The following is a 12,117-nucleotide window of genomic DNA, read 5'->3' as shown; positions in this document are numbered from 1 at the left end:
ACGGGGCGGAGGGTGGATGCACGGACCACCTGGGCTGCCCAGCAAGGATGACAAAAACAAGCCAGCCTAGCTTCCGCAAAGTCACAGCAAGCGTGACTCCTCTGGAGAGGCCACATTTCTGTCAGCCCCCGCCGTCCAGGTGTCTCCCGTCCCAGCGCAATCCCAGCCATCCACCGCTTCCACACATCGGGATCCAGCAAGCTTCTCGCGCCCAGCCCTTCAACCCCGTTCTCCAGCATCCCCCCCCTCCGTTTACAGACCGCGTGACCACCAGACGACCGACGCCACGACCGTGAGCCATCTTCGTTCAACGCAAGGAACCATTGTATCAATCTTCTTCCGACAAGGCATCGGCACGACGTCTCTGCGATTGACCGTTAATCTACTGCCAGCGTGCTCACCGGTCGACGGCACCACGCAATCGTCATCGGGGGAGTCGGCGACCTTTGCCAAGAACGCAGCGGCTCAACGAAGACGTCGCCCTACGAGCTGCGACGAACGAACCCGACCTGCCCCGTCGCCGTTCTGCCTGGCAGCTCAATGAACTACCGGCGAGGCCGTTATAGTAGACGCGGCTTCCCGACGCGTTAGAGACCGCGACACACCGATCCTCTCCGACAGGCACCGCCCACCGCCGCGCCCCAGGCACCTTCGCTACTCACGAACCGTGGCGGCAGCTTCAGCTCAAACCGCACTCATCGCGGCTCGCCGCACTTACCGCCGCCGCCGCCGTCGCCGCCGCCTGCTGCAACCCAACCTCAAGAAACCCATTCCCATCCGATGCCGCCACAGATACGCGGCTTCGGCGCTGGGCCCGGCGTCGGCGCCCCCTTCCACCAGCCTGGTTTCCCATCCCACGGCCAGCCGCAGGGTGGGCCGCTGGGCGGGAGTCAATACCTCGGCGCGTCCGCCCAGATGAACCCCTTTGCCGCTGCCAACGGCAACTCGTTTGGCGCTGCGGGACTCAACGGAGGCGCCGCGGGCTTTGCCGACTCGGCGTTTGGCAGCCAGAATGCGAGGATGGGATTCGCCCACGGCTCTGGGGCCGCCGCCGGGCTGCAACAACCTCAGCACGGAGGCCAGGTCCAGCACAACGTCCTGATGGAACACCCGACCATGAGGACGCAGCCGAACAAGGGCAGAATACGAGAAGTCTGGAAACATAACCTGCACGAGGAGATGGCCGTACTACGAGACATGGTGGAAAAATACCCGTATATTGCTATGGTGAGCCCCTCCTCCAGAAACGACCCCGGAGCACACGGACGTGGCCGAGATGCTGACAAGTGGAGCGACAGGACACTGAATTCCCGGGCGTAGTATCAAGACCCATGGGCTCCTTTCGGGGGAAAAGCGACTATCACTACCAATGCCTGCGCACCAACGTCGACATGCTCAAGGTGATTCAAATTGGCGTCACCTTGTTCAACGAAGATGGCGAGACCCCGCCGGCTCGCCCACCCTCGACTGACATGGCAGGTATGGCCGGCAGGAGAGCTGCGAACCAGGGGCCGTTTCCCTATTCGTGGCAGTTCAACTTCAAGTTCTCTTTAAAAGAGGACATGTACAACGAAAAGTCCATCGAGTCCCTCCAGCAGGCCGGCATCGACTTCAACCTGCTCGAGAGGGATGGTATCGACCCACACGAGTTTGCCGCCCTCTTGATTCCCTCGGGCCTGGTGTGCTTCGACAACATCAAGTGGATCTCGTTCCACGGCGGCTACGATTTCGGTTACCTCACCAAGCTTCTCATCTGCACGCCGCTGCCCAACGACGAAGTGGACTTTGACCACAAGATGAAGCTCTACTTCCCGACCACGTACGATGTCAAGCATCTCATGAAGCACGCCATCCGACTGCACAATTCTGGGCTGCTCACGCCGAGCGACCCTAGCAGCACCGAGATCCTGCAAAAGTTCGAACACAAGTCGGGCCTAGAAAATATTGCCGAGACCCTCAAGGTCAAGCGCATTGGGGCCGCTCACCAGGCCGGGTCTGACTCGCTCCTGACGGGCAAGGTGTTCTTCCAGATGCGCGACAAGATCTTCAACGGCGACATCCCTGACGAGCACGTCGGCAAGGTTTGGGGCCTGGGCATCCCAGATGTCGGCCTCATGACCTCGTCCATGATGAACGCGACCCACGCTGGCGGCGGCGGCGACCAGCAACAGACCAACGGTGGCGCGCCCAGTACGCCCAATACCGGCACCGTTGGCCTCGTTACCACGCCGGCCGCGCAGAGCCACAACACCAACGGACTCTCCAACATGGGCCCGATGACTCCCGGAGGCGGGGGCGGTGTCTTTGGTAACTTTGCCTTTGCAGGAAATAACCGATAATGGGCTTCACCAGGGCAGCGCCATGACCCCGCTGGCCTTGGCTCTTCTCGTCGCGAACTCACCTCGTCTTGCTGTCGCCCGCCATCCCATTCCTCCTCCATCCGTCAATATCCTCTACCTACTTGGTGCTTACGAAACGGGATCGATGCTACGGAGTCTCTTGTGTTTTTTTTTTGCCTGTGCGTTCAACGGGGTGGGTAACTCAGGGAGCACACGTGATGAACGGATCGGTTTGGGGCCGCGGAAGTCTTTGGTTTTTTGTGCGGAACGAAGCGTTTTTGGGGGGCGCGGGCTCTGCTTATGATGGCGACTCGCCCAATTGTGCTCTTCGTCTGTGTTGATGGATGTCAGGACAAAGCTTGGGTTGGCGCACGAACGAACGCACGCACGTACGCATCTCAAGGACGGAAGGGGGCAGCGGGATTGGGTCAGGTCTGGCGAAAGGAACACAGGGAAAGGGGCTGCAGCGGAGAGCCGGGCCCGGGACAGCGGTTCGCGATGAGTTGTTTTGTTTTTTGGTAGGTGTGATGGTTTTTTTTGTTCTTCCTGTTTCGCACTGCCGGTGTTAGAGTCTTAAAGTCGTGTTGTTACGGCCCTGTCTGGGTGGGTTGCTGCCCTGAGAGAGAAGGAGGGCTCTCGAGATTTCTCGACCGGGGGGGCGCGAGGGGGGAGGAACCCCAATGTATTGTACTACCACTACTACTGCCTACTTTGCGTGCACTCGTCGTTCTAGTGTGAGGTGATGGGAGTTGCGGAGAGTGAGATATCGTCGTAGTGGGGGAACTGACAGCTGTGTGCCTAGTGGTCCGTCCGCCTTTGGGCCGTCCGGTTTCAGTCTTTTTGGGTTTCTTGTCGCAACGACGGACGGCTCGCCATGATAGTATAGTATTCAGCGTCCCTGGGCGATTCAACGGGGGGTCTGTCTATACGCGTAGCTACATATCCAGATGAAATGCGGGCTACCAACCAGCTTCGTGCCGGCGGCCCCCTCGAGTGCGGGCGTTGGCGGTGGTGGTGATACCTGGTACAAAACCAAAAAACAAAAAAAAAAAGACAAGCGCTCCTCGCGTGAAGACAAGACGAAAAAAGTGTGCAAGACGAAATATGCTATCCCATACCCGCAGGAAACTCCATGAATCCCAAGTCGTAAGCGTTTGTCGTCGTCGTCATTGGACGGATGGCCCTCCTCTTTCCTTCCCTAGCACGCGTGGGTTGCACCACACTCGCTCGCTCGCTTGCACGCACGCACGCACGCGGCTGCAGCGATGCTGTAGCGCCCACGGGCTTCTTGTTGGCCACCCCCACCCCCCGCCATCATGTAATGTACACCTTCTTGAGGTCGTCGGTGGAGTAGACCTCACCGGTGCGGGGGTCCTTGACCTGGTTCTCCGACAGGCCGGCCTTCTTGGCGTGGTCCTCGAGCCGCTGGCGGCCGTACACCTTGCCGTTGGGGAGAAGCCTGAGATCGTATTCTACGTGGCTCTTGGTGTGGTGGGCGTAGGGCACGTTGCGCGCCAGCTCGTTGAGCTCGGTGGAGCAGATGGGGCAGACGCCGTGGCCAAGCATGGAGGCGCCCTCGCCGCCGCCGCCCTGGTGGGCGGCCGACGAGTGGCAGGCGGGCGTCTTGAGCGCCGAGAGGCCCGACGACAGGGCGATGTGGAGGAGGGGCACGGCGGGCAGCGAGAGGAGGTTGCTGTGGGCCTGGGTGAAGAGGTCGGCGAGGTCGGCCCATCGGGAGGCGTCGTAGGAGTCGACGTAGGCGGGGGACGCGGACGAGGGCGGGAAGGCGAGCAGGCCGCAGGCGCGCTTCACGTCCTTGGGGTATATTGATGAGTACGGGATGAGGTACTTTTTGGCGTGCGCGATAGCCTCCATGAGCTTGGGTTGCGACTCGGTGCGGAGGAGCTCAATGTATTGCTGCAGCCGCAGCATGAATTCGAGTTTGCTCTGGAGGGTGGGGTGCGTGACCGTTTAGCCATGAACCAGTGATATTGGGGGGGGGGGGATGTGCTGCTTTGCGGTATGATGATTTGCTCTCACCTCCATTTTACGCAGCTCCTTCTTGTTCTCGGTGCACCAGGCCAGGGCCTCGGTGACGCTCCCGTTGAGCAGGGACTCGCAGATGTGGCTCATGCTGACAAAGGTGTCGACGTCGACGAGGTTGCTGAGGCCCTTCTCGGCGGCCAGGTCGCTGGCCGTCTGGTTGAAGCCATGGCGCAGGAGGTAGTCGGCGAGGAGGCGGTCGAGGCGCTTGCGGCTCCAGGCCTCGTACTTGACGTCCTCGACGGCGTCGATGGCGTAGAGCTCGTCGAGGTGGGTGATGCGGGCGGCGGCCTGGAGGTGCAGGCGGGACTCCTCCTCGGCGTAGGCCGTCAGCTTGCGCTTGACGCCGCGCATGCGGGAGAGCATGGCGTCGAGGTTCCTGAGCACGTCCTGCTGGGAGGCGCGGCCCGAGACGGCGGCCGTGGCCGACTCCTTGAGCAGCGCCTTGAGGGCCGTCGTGTCCTTTTCGATGGTGAAGTGGGCGGAGCGGAAGTTCTTGCGGAGCAGTTCGTTGGGGAGGCGGAGGAGCGGCTGGTCCTGTTTGGGGGCGGAAAATGCAAAGGCCGTGTCAGCGATGGCTTCGTCGTCGGAGGGGGGGCGGGATGCTCTCTCTCTCTCTCTCTCTCTCTCTCTCTATCCATCTCGCGAGCCGAGGGACGTGACGTACCAGCAGCAGGTGCTCGCTATGCCGAATCTTGGACAGCTCGTGGTCGGCCATGGTGGACGAGGATATCGGCCGGCTACGAGGCTAGGGGGATGTTGGCGGTGCGGACGGACCATTCGGGGGCGAGCGTTGGCTGGTGGTTGGGAGGAGGAGTCAAGTGGCCGCCGTTGAGGAGACGATGACGCCCGGCGATTGACGTCGGTCGTTTGTCGTCGTTGAGGGCTGGCGGTTATCGGAGCTACTACAGGCATGCCGTACTAAGTTCATTATCGGCAGTCCCGCCCCGTCATTTATTAGGCACTGAACTGCCCCCCCGCATCAGAGGTACTAAGTTACTACCACAGCGGCAGTGCCGATTACCTAAGGTCCCCTAATAACTAAAGCTGAGTTCCATTCCGTCAACAAATCCTCATGAAGGCTACTACCTTACCTATTGATTGTCGAGGTAGTTACAGTATACAGGCAGGCAGTGAGACGCAGCCGCAGCAGTTCCTTGACAGTGATGCAATGCAGTATGAATGGGCAATGGGCCTGGCGGCTGCAGGGATCTGATATTGTGCAGCGGAGATGAGATGAGCTTGCGAGACAGCGAGGCCGCCATCAACGCACAGGCTGCTGCAAGAGTAAAAGTTGATTGCACGCATAACAAGTGCAAGCTTTCTGCGGCTAGGTAATAATTAACCATGCCGTCAATCGCCACATCGGGCCAGTCAGTCGAAGACGGCTCTCGAGGAGCCAGCCCCGTCCGTCGCAAATATGCACCCGTCGTCGTCGTCTTCCGACGCGTCAGCTGTAAAAATACCTACCTAGGTATCTACATAGCAACACCTAGGTACAGTATGTACATGCCCCAGGGTCCCTTGTGCGCGGGCGCGAGGCAGCCGGGGCAACCGCAGCGGATGCTACCAAACGGCTTGTCGTCAGGGTGTCACTCTGCTGCAAGGCTACGAGAAGACCGACCCGGATGCCACGGGCGCACGGCAGGCAGGCAGGCAGGTTGTGTTTGGCAGCTGACGCCCAACACCGAGTGTGGCCGGGTAGGCTCACGATGTGGGTGTGTCGCGCGTGGGTTCGGCGGGATGCCTTTTGCATCCTTGCGTGCGTCTCTGTTGGCCTTGGGCCTCGCCCGATGACTGTCACTAAATTTACTGAATCGACATGCCTTGCGCGGCTCGTCAGGGACCTTGAGCGACGGGTAGCCGCCGCCGCCAGATGAGGCATCCCCTGGCGAGGCGGATCAGACCTACCAAGGACTTTGTCCACTTTGCTTCATCATTCGGATCTGAACAAAAGGGGCACGGCGTACGCCATCCCGGGCTGTCATGACTACGTACATACTAGCAGACGTAGAGCATCGGTGAATACCTGGCCGGCCACCACGGCTGACGAAGCAGCGGCAGCGGTTTCTCTCAGTGCTGCTTCCGCACGAGGCGCCTTTCGGGTGTGCCTTTGATGCATCCGCGAGTCAAACGCATGTCATGTACGTACTTTGCGTAGCATACATGTAGGCACAGAGCGAGAAAACCGGAATCGCAGGTCCCAGGCGCGACCATGCGACCTCGAGAGCAGTTGGCATGTTTCACTTGGCGCAGAGAGAGGCTCGTCAAGTGATATCGCGATGGTCGCCCCCTAAACACCATCAGGTGACGAACCCGGGGGGGGGGGGGCGCGGTTCCAGACACGAGGAGGCTTGGACGGTTCAAGACGTGACCGAGGAGAGACACGGCCCCACCTCCAGTTGCTGAATACGTGCGTACCTACATACTATTGCATCGCATGTAGTAGTATTAGTTACTGTACACAGGGTAGGACCTGGTAAAGAGGTCTGCGTGCTCGATTTGGGGGGGTACTTGCAGTTACGAGTGGTACGTAGGCGGGAGGGAGTCTTGTCTCCAGACGAGCGAGGGCTGTCTTAGTGGGCGGTGGTGGAGGAGGAGGAAGAGCCTGGAGAGCGATGCCGCGGGTCGGATCGGATCGGCGCGCAGCCCAGCGGCGGTTGCTGCTTGTTGCTTCTGCGGGCTGGGCCGTCGCGTCGAAGGAAGCGGCTACGAACTAGCCTCGAGAGGGACCAACTTGGGTGCTAGACGGGAGAGAGAATAAGATGGTGTGTGAGCGAGTGTCTCGAGGTAACTTGGTATGCACGTAGCAAGTAGTGCCAAGTACGAGGCGCCTGATGAGATGGTCTAGTAGTTAGTTGGTACTCGCATCCAGTTTTGGTGTGCTTGATCAGCCCGCGGCCGCCAGAGCTTCATCGACAGCAGCGCAAGAAGGTGCCTCTTTGGAATAGGGGGCGGGACTTGGACATCCATTTCGTTCCGGGTCCGGGTAGGGGGTGGTGAGCGTCCAACGAGGCGAGGCACCGTTGCACGTCTCGCTCCTTGTCTCTCTCTCTCTCTCTCTCTCTCTCTCTCTCTCTCTCTCTCTCTCTCTCTCTCTCTCTCTCTCTCTGTGTGTGTGTGTGTGTGTGTGTGTGTGTGAGTGTGAGTGTCTGTGTGAGTGTCTGTGTGTGTGACTGACACGGCGGCGGCTCTCTTCATCTTTCGTCAGGGTGCCTTGCCGGACTGACTGAGGGATGATGTGGGATGTCTCTGCAACCCAGTGACAATGACACCCAGCAGAGGTAGTAGCAGGGAGCTGAGGGCCCTGGACCCTTGGACGCATACCCTTGCGTGGCTATTACAGGTACGAGCCAACCCACGCGCTCTGCTGCCGCCCGCCTACCAAAGTGCAGGTGGGCAGGCAGGACCGGCGTGTGGAAGAAGCTGTGAACACATCAACTGGAGCATGCATGGATTCTATGTCCATGCCTATTACATGTAACCCGCCAGCCAGCCATGAATCGGCCAAAAGAGATGGAGAAGTGAGTGAGCGAGCGAGCGAGACGCGTGCGCGCGGCGCGTGGGTGCGAGATAGCGAGAGACACGCACGCACACACAGAGAGAGACTGCAAAGTACCAACAGAGAGCAAGCAGCAGCCCCAGACCAGATGTGAGAGAAAAGAGTGACAGAAGGGGGCAGTGGAGGCGGCTGCTTGCGACCCACCCAGGCAGCCGCGCGACCCCATTGGCCCAGATCCTGCCGGTGTGCCGAAACCTGCACCCGTGATTTGCTGGGCCAGGCAGGCAGGCAGGCGGGCAGGCGACAGCAGGCAGTGGAGGTGGAGGCTGGCTGGCTGGCGGCCTCAGGCAGAAGGGAACGGCTGGCGCGCCCACGGCCCTCCTCCCTCCCCACCCGCTATTTATCACGCAGCGTCCGCCCGCTTGCACGTGTTCCACCTCTTCCTCCACCCCGTGACCTGCGAGCTTGCCGCTGGTGCTGCTTCTGCTGCTTCTGCTGCTGCTGGTGCTGCTACTGCCCACCCCCCCGGGAACCCGACCCCAACGCCTCTTTCCCGTGTGCCTCAGCTCGTCGCCCGCCAGCCCGCCCGCCCGCCCGCCGCCGCGGCGCACGCGTGCAGCGACAACGACAAGCAGCAGCATCCATCCTCTTCGCCTCAAAACCACCGTAGCATAAAGATTCGGCCCAAACCCGCTCTCTCTCACTCTCTCCCTTTCTGCAACCCGCCGGCCGCCGCCCTTGTTACCGCCGCCTCGGTTCTCTACATTTTTTTCTTTCTCCCACCACCACTTCTCCTGGCGCGTCGTCGCTGTTCCTGCTGCCGCGGTGCATTGCGGGTCCTGCAACTTACACTCCGGCGCGATATCACGAGATTGATCACGCAAAACACGTGAGGGCGCCCGAACCCGTGATCTGGAGAGCACATGATCTGCCAGGTATGTCTGTCGACGCATCTTCCATGTACGACTCGCGATGATTTTCCGATGGCTCGACCACCATTTTGGATGGAATTGCCGTCGCTCCTCCTCCACCAGCACTCTACTCTGCCTGCACTCGCGAAAATTGCGCCTCTTGCTGCGCAATCCCCCTCAATGCACGACGCGTCACGGCCGGGCTCATCATGCCTCATGATGCTGGCCTGGCCCTTGCCGTCGCTCCTTTCGCTCATGCGAGCTTGATGCAGCGACTGCCCGCGCCCGCATGATTGATTCGCCCGTCGCCACCGCCGTCTCTCGCCGCTGCGCGTCCTGCAGGTCGCCGTGACAGCAGTCGGGGTCCCACGCGTCCCAGCTGGACTCCGCCGCCTGTCCGACCAGCCTCCTCAAGTGGGAGCGAGCGCACCAGAGCCGCCGCCGATGCCTGCGCGGTGATTTCTATCCTGTTTGCCTTGGTCTGCCCGTATCCACCCTGCTGATCAAGTCGGTCGCTGCCGAGTGCCCAAGTCTCTCCGCATCAGCGCGTGCTGCTGCTGCCGCCGACCAAGCTGGACGACGCGGCCAGGCGACCTCGGAGCTCTCGCCATGGCGTCCATCAGTCGTTCTGTATGCAACGACGGTGGCACTGATGCCGGCCTGTGCCGCATCGATGGCCGTGGTCGTGTCCTTGATGGAACTGGCAATCCGACTGACCGTACTGCTGCTCCAGGTTTGACAACGTCACTCGCGTTCACGTCAGCTCTTGTTGCTTGCCGAGTTATTGTCGCCCTGAACACTAGCATTGCCACCACCACCACCGTTGTACCATCTCGCCACCGACCATGTCTGAACCGGTAGTTGCGGATCAGCCCGACCTGTCGAGCCTCACCGGTTCCCCGGGACAGAAGCGTAAGAGAGAGGAGGAGAGCCCTGACGCGCAGCGGGCGAAGCGAGCCGCGCCCCCAGCGTCCATGTCAGCCGACACGGCCGCCTTCATCGAGAATGCCATCGAGGCCACGCACGCGGCGAGCACGGGCGGCGTCAATGTCGCCGACTTCAACGCCCTCCAGCAGGCCGCTGCGGCCGATCACACGGAAACGTCGGATCCCTCCAACGCGACGAGCACAGCTCAGGCCGCCCTGGGCATGTATCCCACATTGCACGTGCCTCCGTCTACGGAAGAGCAGTTTGCCGCGCAGACGGGCGCCGAGGGGGACCACGGCCATGATGGCTCGTTCAACCCAGACGTGCCACCGGACGGCCTGCTCGACAGTTCCAACGTGGCGGCGAACCAGCAGCCGGGTCCCCCCTCGAATGGTGTTCAGCCCCAAGGACACAGGTACTCGACGTCGTCAGCATCGGGGAATCCGAAACCGAGCGTCGGATCGGAGGAGTGGCATAAGATGCGCAAGGACAACCACAAGGAAGGTGAGGAGCGCATCTGCACCCATAGAACGCGCCGCAAGTTACGAGCTATTGCTGACTCGCTGTGGCCTCTCAGTGGAACGTCGGCGCCGCGAAACGATCAACGAAGGCATTAACGAACTGGCTAAGATCGTGCCGGGGTGCGAGAAGAACAAGGGATCAATCTTGCAGAGAGCCGTGAGCTTCATCCAGCAACTTAAGGAGAACGAGCAACAGAACATTGAGAAGTGGACCCTGGAGAAGCTCTTGACGGAGCAGGCCATTACGGAGCTCAGCGCGTCCAACGACAAACTCAAGCAGGAGTGCGAGAGGCTGTACCGAGAGCTCGAGACGTGGAAGAGGGTCGCGCAGAATGCGGGTCTCGAGCCGCCGCAACCAAAGGAGGAGCCGGCCGCGGGCGCAGCGTCAAGCTAGAAGCACGCACCCGACCAAGAGACTAGGTCTTCCGAAGGTTCGCACGAGGCGGAGCTGGCAGCGAGCACAGCGCTGATCAAGGAGCAATTAACTGAACACTTGCTCCAGTTTCTCGAACGTCGCTGAGACTGAGAGATGACTTCTCTCTACGGCCGCGGACGGCTTGGCAACGCGAGAGATAGATACTCGAAGCGGCGCGTCTTAATAATGATTGGCGAGAGGGGCCGGCCCTTTGGCAACGCGATACATGCCCATCCAGTGGCGGGGGGGGGGAGTCGATTTGGTGGCCATGTCGGGCAGGGTATGATGCTTGTTCATGCGCACGCAGACAAGGCGCAACGCAATGTGCAAAGTAGGCAAGTAGTCCCTGCAGCAGCGGTTGCATTTGTCTCGATCACAGCGCCGTTGGGGACTTGCTCGGGTTTGTTGGTGGTTCTACGCGTTTCTATATATGGCAGCTGGGCGTTCCAGGGATGGTGTCTGCAGCACTTTGGTAGCCGTTAGCTACATGACGACAGGGGAGAAGCCGCAGCGGCTGGACCCAAAGAATATTCAAGTTGGTCGTGCGTTTTTTGTTTGAGACGAATGATTGAGTTGAAAGGCACTGCGTACCCTTGGTACCTCCAGGGGAGGTTCTTGGATGTCATTTGTCGCAGCGAGATGCAGGGATCCCTGACACTTTTATCCTCGCAGGAGGCAAGCAGAGTGGCCCGGAAGCGCAAGGAGCAGCTCCGCGGCTGCAGAATTATGGAACGAAGCACCAACCAACCCGTCCAACCATCCATCCATCCACAGGTCCCGACCACCTTGATCAGGACCATCTTGCCATGTTTGGGGGGTGGAGTGGGTGGTTGTGGGTTGCAGCGCAGTCCCGCCCGCCCGCCCGCCTGCGACCCTGGCTGGCTGATGGCTGGCTGGGGGTGACGAGGGTTTTTGTTTTTATTAAAAATTATTTAGCCTTCCCGTTTGGGGGATTTGCAAGCTACCGGGCGAGTAAAGGAGTGACTAAGAGCAATAACAACGACGTATCTGTGCAATCTGTGTGTGCGCGTGTGTGTCCGTGTGTGCGTGGTTGGCGCCCATGTCTAGGAGGAACGGCGGCGGCGGCGGCGTACATACATGGCCGTGGGGAGGTGAAGGCATGGCGGAGCCTATATGTAGGGGGGAAGAAATAGAGGCATAGAGGCAGAGAGAAGGAGGGATGGCAGGGAGAGCGGGGAGTGCGCGTGCAAAGAGAGAGAGAGAGAGAGAGAGAGAGAGAGGGCGTTATGTCATGTCCATCTACTATGAAGTACGAAGTACGCAGACACAACTGCACATGTATGTAGATGCGCCGACGGCACACGCCAAAAGCAAAAGACTGTACAACAGAACGCCCTGTACGAGCAGCCAGCCATCAATCCAGCCAGCCGGCCTCCTTACCCTCTGGTCTACTGTACATATACGTTGTATGTACTAGGTCTGTAGTAACTTGCATAGT

The 12,117-nt window shown here is 60.2% G+C and overlaps 3 protein-coding genes across 3 annotated transcripts; 2 read left to right on the top strand and 1 right to left on the bottom strand.

The window, feature by feature from the left end:
• The first annotated feature begins 132 nt into the window (after positions 1-132).
• POP2 (CCR4-NOT core DEDD RNase subunit) lies at positions 133-3,067 on the top strand. Its single transcript, XM_047988849.1, has 2 exons — positions 133-1,227; positions 1,299-3,067. The coding sequence occupies exons 1-2, from the start codon at positions 781-783 to the stop codon at positions 2,337-2,339; spliced, it is 1,488 nt and encodes a 495-aa protein (XP_047844847.1). The 5' UTR covers positions 133-780; the 3' UTR covers positions 2,340-3,067.
• On the bottom strand, positions 3,015-5,288 carry FYV10 (GID complex subunit containing RING finger motif). The gene is made up of 3 exons (XM_047988848.1): positions 5,050-5,288; positions 4,380-4,919; positions 3,015-4,286 (listed from the first exon to the last, which is right to left on the bottom strand). The coding sequence occupies exons 1-3, from the start codon at positions 5,098-5,100 to the stop codon at positions 3,654-3,656; spliced, it is 1,224 nt and encodes a 407-aa protein (XP_047844846.1). The 5' UTR covers positions 5,101-5,288; the 3' UTR covers positions 3,015-3,653.
• Positions 5,289-9,640: 4,352 nt separating this feature from the next.
• CBF1 (basic helix-loop-helix protein) lies at positions 9,641-10,637 on the top strand (the record flags this gene model as incomplete). The annotated part of the gene is made up of 2 exons (XM_047988847.1): positions 9,641-10,226; positions 10,300-10,637. The coding sequence occupies 2 exons, from the start codon at positions 9,641-9,643 to the stop codon at positions 10,635-10,637; spliced, it is 924 nt and encodes a 307-aa protein (XP_047844845.1).
• Positions 10,638-12,117: the final 1,480 nt, after the last annotated feature.

This window comes from Purpureocillium takamizusanense, chromosome 7 (assembly GCF_022605165.1).
Source record: "Purpureocillium takamizusanense chromosome 7, complete sequence".
NCBI classification, from domain to species: Eukaryota; Fungi; Ascomycota; class Sordariomycetes; order Hypocreales; family Ophiocordycipitaceae; genus Purpureocillium; species Purpureocillium takamizusanense.
The sequence above is the reverse complement of the archived record's forward strand: the minus strand, read 5'-3'. Positions and strand labels throughout refer to the sequence as shown.